The 10,923-nt window shown below is 40.4% G+C and overlaps 1 protein-coding gene across 1 annotated transcript; it reads right to left on the bottom strand.

The window, feature by feature from the left end:
- Positions 1–9,577: 9,577 nt before the first annotated feature.
- Positions 9,578–10,228, bottom strand: LOC133754146 (acyl-protein thioesterase 1-like). The gene has a single exon (XM_062184699.1). The coding sequence runs from the start codon at positions 10,226–10,228 to the stop codon at positions 9,578–9,580; it is 651 nt and encodes a 216-aa protein (XP_062040683.1).
- Between the last annotated feature and the right edge of the window lie 695 nt (positions 10,229–10,923).

Genomic DNA, 10,923 nt, shown 5'->3' on the forward strand with positions numbered 1-10,923 from the left:
ACCTACACTGGAGGCCTCATGCCTGGCCTACAAGGGAGAGGAAACAGTGAAACCATAACTTAGCAAGGAGCCCCAGATGCCTGGGACATTAACTGAACCACACATTGTAGTCCTAAAACCCTTGTGGGAGGCTGCAGATTTAATAACATCATGGCTTAATAGTTTGCAGCCTTAAATTGCAAATACTATAGGCTGTCATTGTAGCATAACAGGTAAAGATGCCACTTGTAATACCAGTATCCCATATAAGTGCCAGTTCAATCCTAACTGCTTCATTTCCAATCCATCTCCTTGGAAAAGTAGTGGAGGACAATCTAAGTATTTGGGCCCCCACCACACACATTGGAGCCCTGGTACAGATCCTGGATTGTGGCTTTGACCTGGCCCCGCTCAGCCATTTTGGCCATTTGGAGACAGAACCAGTGGATGGGGGATCTCTCTCTCTCTCTCTCTTCCTTTTTCGTACCCTCTATCTGTTATTCTGCCTTTCAGATGAAATAAAAAATTATTTAAAGATGCAGAAATACTTGAACTAGCCTATAAATTTTATTTTTTTAAAGATTTATTTATTTGAAAGTCAGAGTTACACAGAGAGAGGAGAGGCAGAGAGAGAAAGAGAGGTCTTCCATCCACAGGCTCACTCCCCAGATGAACGCAATGGCTGGAGCTGTGCCAATCTGAAGACAGGAGCCAGAAGCTTCTTCTGCATCTCCCAGGTGGGTGCAGGGGCCCAAGGACTTGGACCATCTTCTACTGCTTTCTGGGGCAATAGCAGAGGGCTGGACAGGAATCGAAGCAGCTGGGTCTCGAACTGGTGTGCATTTGGGAGGCAGGTGTTTTAGCCCAGGCCCACTGAGCCACCGCGCCAGCCCCATGCCTAAGAATTTTCTTCATACCCCTAATATGCACTTTATTCTAGGGGTTGTATGACATGATTCTGTCTACACACAGTAGGTATTTTTCTTCTGTGAGCCTGGACTTTGAGCAATGTGTGGTTGTTGTAAATGCCATTGCTGGTTATTTTGGTTGAGGCTTTAAGCCTAAGTTATTGGGATTTTGAAATGCACAAGGAGACACTCACACCATCAACCACCCCAACACACACATACATATTTGAACATACATTTGTTCTTAGTAGAAAACTTAAGTGAGATGAAGCAGACCTGTGTGGATAGTGATTTCACCTTTTTGTGTGCCTGGGAAGAAGGGGCTGGAGCAACTGAGAGACTCTCCTCACTATACATTGGCCTCCTTAACACATGAATGCACACTTGTGCACCAACAGACACTCACGTGCCCTACCCAAAGACAGCTGCAGCTCTCTCCAGGCAGCCCTGCCTGTGAGGCATCCTGTGGAATATGTTCTAGTCACTAGGATACATCTGACAGGATTCCAAGCCCTGAGAAAAGGATCCTGTTCTTCTCACAGGTGGACTGTGACCCTGCAACTCCTGCAGCATAATCCATTGATGAATCATTTTTAAAAACTTCCTGACTACCCACATTAGGGAAAACCAACAGTTTACAGGAATTAAGACCATCTCTTTGTAACCTAGAGCATGGTAAACTTTTGCAAACAACTTTGGTGATTTCCTCAACACCTTTCCCTTACAGGGCTTCTGCTCCCCCAATCCTACAGCTGTGTTCAGTGAAGAGAAATGGGTCTGCTCTGAGAGCTGTCTCATCACCTCCTTACTGTCAGACAATGCCTGCAGCTCTTGTGTTCTGCCTGTTGGTGTCCTCAATTCTCCAACACACAGGCAGCTCCAGTGAGGGGTGGTGGTGATGGTGGTCATGATGATGGTGTGTGTATGTATGTGTTTCTCACATGAAGCACTGAAAGCACAAAATACTACATTTTTTTCAAAATTTACTGTGTTCCAGAAATTTGTTGGCAACCCCCATTCTTGACTGATCTAGTTCTTTGGTTTTCACTAATTTTTTTCTTTTTATCTTTGCCTTGTTAACTTGAGGATTACAGAAGTAATTACACACTCTGACATTGAATAAAAACACTAAGTCACAATATGTGGTAGTATTCATCCTTTTCTGTTAGTAAGTTTTGAAGAGTATATGAAGATAGTCATGAATGTAGTAAGTGTTCAAATCCTGCTTCAGTTCACATGGCTGTATCTATATAACAAACATATGACAGGGAATAAAGTCCCATCTAGTGTCATGAGTGATAATGTCCCCCTACCTTCTGGGTGTTGGCCCCAAACCTCTCTTTCCTCTTAAGTTTGAAAAAGGGCATCACATCAGCAGCAATCAGAAACCAGACAGTGGGAACACACTGGCTCTTTCATTGGTGTCATATATTTTTAATATATTATTCTGTGATAAGCAACTATTTAAGAAAAAACTAATAAAAGTGATAGATGATAGCTGATAACAGCTTGCTCTCTCTTACTTTGGCTTCCACATAACTGAATCTTAATTTTAAAAGAAGGTCTGGCATTGTGCCACAGCAGGTTAAGCCCCTGTTTGTGGCAGCAGTATCCTGCACTGGAATGCCTCTTCAAGTTCTGATTGTTCTGCTTCCAATATAGTGTCTTTCTATTATGCCTGGGAAGGCAGTGGAAGATGTCCCATGTACTTTGCCCCTGCCACCCATGTAGGAGATCAGGATGTAGTTTCTGGCTCCTTGCTTCAGCCTGGCCCACACATGTATGTTGTGGCTATTTGGGCAGTGAGCCAGTAGAAGCAAAATCTCTTCACCTCTCCCTTCTCTCTGTTATTCTGCATTTCATTTTATCTGAAAATGTGACAGACTTTCAAAATTTAACATTGTATCAAAATGAGTTACTAAAATGCTTTTTTCTCATGTAAAAAATCAGGAAATATTCTCAGTGGACCAAAAACATGAGTGTAGAAATGAAATCAGGTGATTTTACTTTCAATACCCGGTTAAAATCTCTTGGCACTAAAAAACACAAATAAAAGCATTGAGGAAAGTTTATGAGAAGATGTCAGGCAAACAACAGGCAATAAAACATTGAGATCACCAAGAAAAGAAAATTTGACAAGCAGTCACTACAGTTATATCAGTTCTTGCTGGGAAAAATGACTTTTCAACAATACAATGAACTGGATTCCAGTCAATACCTGTTGCTATTGAGCTGCAGTAGTTACCGAATCTGAGGACAGCAAGAACTTTCCAAAGAAGAAACTGGAATGAATGTAACTGAACAGATGAAACCTTGAGAACTGAATATGTAAAGTCCCCACAAGTCCTTGAGCATGAGATAGACTTAGCATTGATGGAGTGAAACTACATGAGGTTCACCAGAGTAACTGACCCTGGGATGGAAGTATAAAAATACACTTCAGATTATTTGGTTTGGAGGGTATCTAAGTTCCAACCCAAGTAAGACCTTCTTGACATATTATTAACATCACAAGCATGTAAGTGAAATACCTAAAGGCTGTACTTTTTAAGTAAGAACCACACACTGAAGTAATGCTTATTTTAGACCACTCTACAAAAAAGTATGTTAAATAGCCCTGGTTTGATGTTAAGGGAAATAAAATGTTGGTGGTCAAGACCTTCAAAGTTAACAGTGCTTATGGAAAACTTGACATATATTCATGCCTACTCTAGAAAAGCTGAAAACCAAGACTAAACAAGTTCAAGGTAACAAGCCAGTAATTAGGTTACCTATTAGAACAAATACGAATAGAGGAGTCAAATTAAACTTTTGCCTGGTGTAATAATAGAATAGGATTGACCAATCTTCTCACTGAAAGCATACAAAATGCTGAAATGCTGAATTCATGGCTTTCAAATTGCCCTTGCAAAAATATTGGTGTTTTAATCCAGAAGAAATGGACTAGCTAAAATAAAGACACAATCTGCCTCAACTCACATCAGAAGAAATAAATATCCTAAAAGTTTCTATATCTATTAAAGAAATTCAGTTAAAAGATGTTTTCACAGCAGTTGCTGCTTGATATGCCTGCAACCAACAGTGGACTACCTTGGTTCAAGTAATAGCTCCACTACCAATTCAGACTTTCTATTGACATGCACACTGGTAGGTAAAAGCCAATGTCTAAAATTTTTGTGTCTCTGTCACTCACATCAAAGATCTCGATTATACTTATATGGGGAGACCTGGATTGTGTTTATGTCTTCAAACTGCAGGTTTGCTGAGTTTCAGCTGTTGTGGTCACTTGGTGAATTGAACCACAAAAGAAGAGACCTCTTTCTCTGATTTCCAAATAAATAGATAAAAAAATAAATATAAACGATTTATTTAAAGATAAATTAATTCAGTAACAATCTCCTAAAAGAGAAAGCAGCAGGCTCTGATGGGTTTGCTGAGAAATTCTATGTAACATCTAAGAAATAATTACTGTAATTATTTGTGAATTTTTCTGGAAGATAGAACTTGAAGAAATGCTCCTGTATCCAAACTATACAGACATGGTACAGGAAAGTAATTTCTAGGCCAGTATCTCTCATATACATAGATGCACATATTTTAAAATTTTTCATAAAATTCAATAAGGTATTATAAGCATGATGTTTGATAAACATATGGAATTAGTTCCAGATATTTAAGGCAGGTCAAACTGGTGGCGATTTAATTTCCCAAATCAATGGAAAAAAAGAAAAAAAAATCAATTTGATGAATACAGAAAATCTTGACAAAGTCTAGCACTTGAGTGATGAAACAAATGGATGAAAGATTAAGTAAGAGCCTCCAGCCCAGGATGTCCTCCAAGTTAATACAATACATCTACACAGACCTCTCACCTCACATTATAGGTAATGATGGAAAGCTCCAAGTTTTTCCACTAAAATGAGGAATAAAATAAGCATGTGTCTTCACAACCAATTTTCAACATGTTACTGAAAGTCCCAGCCAATGCAGTAAAGTAAGAAATAGAAATAAAATCCATAAAGTAAGAAGAGACACTCTGTGGAGCAGCAAAGATTGCACAGACACACAGAAGCTCAGGGGACACCACCAGCTACTCCTATGGCTGCAGCTCCTGCAGTCCTCAGCTGGCAGGGAGGCCATCTTCCCAGAGTGAGTTGAGCAGTTTCTGTACAAGCCTGTGCTCCACTGGTGATGTTGTCTGGAGAAGAGACTTGTGGTCCCTGCTGACTCTCACTCCACTGAGGTAAGTTGTCCAGGGGCAGAGTGTCTACTTAACTTTGTGAATGGAGGGCACATTGCTCCTTCCTCCACCAGAGGGGAAAGTGACATAGTAATGGGAGTAGAGGCTGCCAGAGCCAGTGCATGTCTGTTTTTTTTATCACAGTGAGAAATCTATGATCTCCACTGACTGTGAGTCCTGGAAGAGGAGCTGGTGGGGGCAGGGCACCCATTTAGCTCAGGGAATGGAAAGCATGTTGCTTTCCAGCCCTATCCCAAAGTCAGGGACAGAGTAGTTCTCTGGATAGAGCAGCTCCAAGGGCAGAGAGTGGATGCTTTACAGTCTGTAACTGCAGGAACCCTGCACCCTGTGACTGGGAATGGAGGGCTTATGCTATAAGCCAGAAGGACTCCATGTTCAGATTACAAAGTGGACAGATATTTTGTGCAGTTCATGTACTTGAGTGAGTTGGGGGCAGGGTTCAGGTACAGAGAAGTTTATCTTGCACAGAGAATTGTGGGGGCAGTGACCACAACAAACAAGGGGATCATCCACTCTCTTCTGCTGGATACAGAGGAGAGCTACCACACATATTTTGGGTGTTACCCTGGACTTTGACTCACACAGAAATGCTGACCAGAGCTCCCTGGTCCTACTCAGCACACACCTCTAGATATTCACTGAAGGTGCCGGCATCTCCCTATACCTAGGGACACATTCCCAATAACAAAGACTTCAAATGAGATATCCACAAATGCTTCTCTAGATATGTAAAAATCATAAATATGAGATATATTAACAAGGAAGACAATATGAAACAGCAAAAAGAACACAATAATATTTCAATATTGGACTGTGAAGATGAGGATCTTGACAAAATGCCTGAAAAGGAATTCAAAAGACTTATTGTAAGATTATTGAAAAATACAGTTTTTCTCTCTTAGTACCTGGGCTATGTCTCGCCATTCCCTTCTAGCTTGTAGGGTTTCTGATGAGAAGTCTGCTGTGAGTCTAATTGGAGATCCTCTAAGAGTGATCTGACATTTCTCTCTTGCACATTTTAGGATCTTTTCTTTATGTTTCACTGTGGTGAGTTTGATTACAACATGTCGTGGTGAGGATCTCTTTTGGTCATGTTTATTAGGGGTTCTATAAGCTTCCTGTACTAAGATGCCTCTGTCCTTCTCCAAACCTGGGAAATTTTCTGCTAGTATCTCACTGAAAATGCCTTCTAATCCTTTCTCCCTCTCCATGCCTTCAGGAACTCCTAGAACCCGAATGTTGGGTTTTTCAATAGTATCCTGTAGATTCCCGACAATATTTTTTAGATTTCTAATTTCTTCTTCTTTTCTTTGGTTTGCCTGTTTCCTTTCCTGTTCTCTGTCTTCTAAGTCTGATATTCTCTCTTCTTCTTCGCCCATTCTGTTTTTAAGGCTCTCTAATGTGTTTGTCATTTGATCTATTGAACTCTTCATTTCATTATGATTTCTAGTCACTATCAGAGTTTCTTGTTCCACTAGTTGTTTCATTTCATTTTGATTCCTCCTTAATATTTCACTTTCACGAGAGAGATTTTCTATCTTGTCCATGAAGGATTTCTGTAGTTCAAGAATTTGTTTTAGAGAACTTCTTAATGTTCTTATCAATTTTTTGAGATCCGCTTCTTGCATTTCTTCGATCTCATCATCTTCATAATCTTGAATTGGGGTGTCTTTTTCATTTGGGGGCATCATAGTTTCTTCCTTGTTCTTGTTAGCTTGGTTTTTGCGTTTGTTGTTTGGCATGTTGGAGATATTTGGTTTCTTCACTGTGGTGTTTTTTCTTGTTACACTATGGCTCCATATTAAGTGGACTGTCTGCTTTCAGTGGAGCTTTAGAGGCTTGAGATGAGTGTGGACTGAGAGCTGTGTTTGGTTCCTCAGGGCTGAGGGTGTGTCAAGGATGACACTCCCAGGTTAGGTGTGGTAAATCTCTCTTTCTTTTTTTGATTTAAAAGGGAAGTAATTCCGCACAGCTGATCGTAATTGGAGGTAGTTAGCAGGCAAATGATATACCCACAGGAGCCAGAGATCGGAAGCTCTTTCCCAAGGACCACACAGGGAATATCTGCTGCCCTCAGTGTGGGCTCCAATTCTCCTGCAGTCTCCCACTGGGTTGCCAAGTTAGATGCTAATCTCCTGTTATTTCACCCCTCCCCACAGAGTCCAGTTTTTCTGCTAGGCTCAGGGCTGGTGCATACCTGAGGTCGCCCTGCTTATGACGTATGTCCAAAATGGCGCCTGCTCTGTCTTGCTCGCCTTTGAGAGGTGAGCAGAGAGAGAGAAACTTGTGTCCATATCAGTCACTTTTTTTATTTTTTTCTCTCTCTTCTAGTTAGCCTGGTAAACTTTTCCCCACGGAGTTTCAAGCCTCGTTCCCTCTAGCCTCCTCTTTCCGCTTGCCCGCTGGTATCTCGGGCTATGGAGGTTCGGCTCACCTCGCGTTCCAGTGCTGGTGCATTGAGTCTGCCGCTGGTGTCCTGAACTTGGGCTCCTATGCTCTCCACACAGGTTCACTGTGAATCACTAGTTCCGGAAGAGTTTCCTCTGCTGTTTCATTCCCTACTCTTCCTTGACCCTGCAGTATCTCCACTTATATTAAACTTTCTCTCCCCCCGGACTAAGTGTAAGAAATTGATGCATGCCATGAATGAGAAATTCAGCCAAGAATTAGAAATATTAAAGAACAGCCAAATTGAAATATTAAGAAATTAAGAACTCAATATGTCAAATAAAAATTACAGTGAAAAACATGAACACCATTCTCAATGGTGCCAAGGAAAGAATATCAAAGCCAAAAGACAAAGGTTTTGAAATATCACAGTCTGACAAAAAAAGAAAAAAAATTCAGAATAATGAAAACAGTTTTTAGTCTATTAGACACCATCAAGGACAAACTAGACATGTCTTAGACATTCCTGAAGGAGTGGAAAAACAGAGTAATTTAGAAAACTTACTCAGTGAAATTATCGAAGAAAATTTCAGAAATTTGGACAAAGATATGGACATCCAAGTACAAGAAGCACATAGAATCCCAGAGAGACATGATCAGAGAAGGTCTTCATCACACTACAGAATATTAAAACTTTCAAATGTAAAGCACAAAGAAAAGATGCTAAAAAGTACAAGACAGAAATGCAAGATTATGTTTAAAAGAGCTGTAGATTGACAGCATATTTCTCATCAAAAACCTCACAAAAGAGGATACAACAGAGAGACATAGTCCAAGTCCTTAAAGAAAAACAAAGCTGTTGGGCTAGAATACTGCATCCAGCTAGCTCTAATTTATAAAGAAAAGTTAATAAAGACTTTCCAAAACAAACAATCTTGAAAAAAAATTAAGGATGTACTAAATACAGCATCATGAAAAAATATGACACCAAAAATCTAGTATTATTACAAAGTAATAGTACAAATAGTAGTACAAAACAACCAATAGAATATTTGTGGAAAAAAAGTACAAAGTAATAGTACAAAACAAACTAGAATATTTGTGGGGAAAAGGAGGCAAGACAAGTCATCACTCACCAATAACAATCTTCTTTTTTTTTTTTTTGACAGGCAGAGTTAGACAGACAGAGAGAAAGGTATTCCTTCCATTGGTTCACACCCCAAATGGCTGCTACGGCTGGTGTGCTGTGCCGATCTGAATCCAGGATCCACGTGCTTAACATGCGGGTGCAGGGCCCAAGGACTTGGACCACCCTCCACTGCCTTCCCGGGCCACAGCAGAGAGCTGGACTGGAAGAGGAGCAACCGGGACAGAACCAGCACCCCAACCAGGACTAGAACCCGGGGTACTGGTGCCACAGGCAGAGGATTTAGCCTAGTGAGCCACGGTGCCAGCTACCAATAACAATCTTGAATGTAAGTGGAATAAACTCTCCAAATAAAAGATGGACTGGCTGAATGGATTAAAAACAAAGACCAATATACATGCTGCATACAAGAAACACTGCAGACCGACAAAGCTACACACAGACTGAAAGTGATAGAATGGAGAAAATTATTCTATGCTAATGGAAATAAAAAATGAGCAGGAGTTCCTAGCCTACTAGCAGATAAAATAGACTTTTTTTCAGGATTAAGTTTTATTTCACATTGATAGAAACTGTGGAAAACTTTTACATTTTCCCATATTACAGCACAATATTGCAACAGAATATTTCTTGCCATAAATAAGATTTTGCTGACTTATATAATGAAACAATACATCTTATTCTTCAAGGCAAAGCAAAATGACTCAGGAAATGACTGTTAAATTTTTTTAAATCCAGAGATATACATATGTCTCCATTGTCAACATTATTATTCTATAGTCCAGTTGTAAATTATTTTCATTACCAATTAGCACCTATTTATAAAGATACATCCTTGTGTATCTTGTTTGGTCTGTTGGAATACAGCAGAAAAATTAACATACTTCAGAAATATTAAGCATCCATTTTTTGCTGACAGGAACTGTGCCTCATGCCTTCATAGGCCTTAAAGGTTACACTGGCCAAATTTAGCAATGTGTTTAGTTTTTGCATAGTAAGAGAACCAAACATTAGTGAAATTAAAGGGTCACAATCTCTATGGCACTGGAGAATAGAAATATCTCTATTAGTACCACTGACAGGACCCTGTTGAAATGAAGCCCAAAGTGGAAGCCAGCAACTAAGTGCAGTGACACCCACCAGTTTCTGCTGTATGGTAACAGCATTATATAAAAATAAAACTCCTCCCTGAGGAAATCCTTCCAAAATTATTCTGTTAGGACTGTCACTCGTCACCTCTTGATCTTTCAAAACATTTACATTTTCTCCTTCCTGTTTAATTCTAGATTCATCCTCCAGTGAGTCTGGTGAAAGTCCAATATTATCAAACCAAGAAGGCATAGCCATGTTTATATTTAATGTAACAGGCATAATGGGTGCATGCAGGCTGATACATTTGGTATGTGAACTTGTGATACCTGCAAAGCCTTCTGCCCATCCATGCCCAGTATCTCCTAATCCATGAAGGAAAATTACCACAGTGGCAGCCTTCCAGGGACAAGGCACCATGGCTAACAGTGGAGCAGACATGGTGTTACCACACATACACAGACTAAGCCAACAGCAGGTCAGAAGTGGAAGGGAGGAATAGTGTCTGGCCTCAGCCCAAGGGTCTGCCAGAGTGAGTTGCCAGAGCCCTACTTGTAACATGCTCAGTCTTGTAGGCACTAAGCCAGAGAAAATAGACTTAGAAACCATCAGGGCCAGTGCTGTGGCATAGAGGGTAAGGCCACTGCCTACAGTGCCAGCATCCTATATGGGTGCTGCTTTATGTCCCAGCTGCTCCATTTCTGATCCAGCTCTCTGTTATGTCCTGGGAAAGTAGCAGAAGATGGCCCAAGTCCTTGGGCTCCTGCACTGATGTGGGAGAACCAGAAGAAGCTCCTGGCTCCTGGCTTTGGATTGGAGCAGCTCCAGCCATTGCAGCCAATGGGGAGTGAACCAGCAGATGAAAGACCTCTCTCTCCTTCTCTCTCGGTGTAACTCTTATTTTCAAATAAATAAATAAATCTTTAAACAAAAAAAGAAAGAAACTGTCAAAAGAGACAAGGTCACTATGTATAATGCAAAAAAATCAATGAAATGAAGAAATAGTGTTTTGAAAAATAAATAAAATTGATACATCCTTGGTTTAACTAAACAAAATGGGAGAAGACCCAAATGAACAAAATCAGAGATGAAAAAGAGCTGTTGGGACCAGTGGTGTGGCACAGCAGGTAAATCCACCACCTGAAGTGCCA

Source organism: Lepus europaeus, chromosome Y (assembly GCF_033115175.1).
Source record: "Lepus europaeus isolate LE1 chromosome Y, mLepTim1.pri, whole genome shotgun sequence".
NCBI classification, from domain to species: domain Eukaryota; kingdom Metazoa; phylum Chordata; class Mammalia; order Lagomorpha; family Leporidae; genus Lepus; species Lepus europaeus.

What these genes read in the sequence shown, in the direction of transcription:
- LOC133754146 (XM_062184699.1), bottom strand. Translation starts at nt 10,228, where the DNA reads ATGTGTGGTAACACCATGTCTGCTCCACTGTTAGCCATGGTGCCTTGT.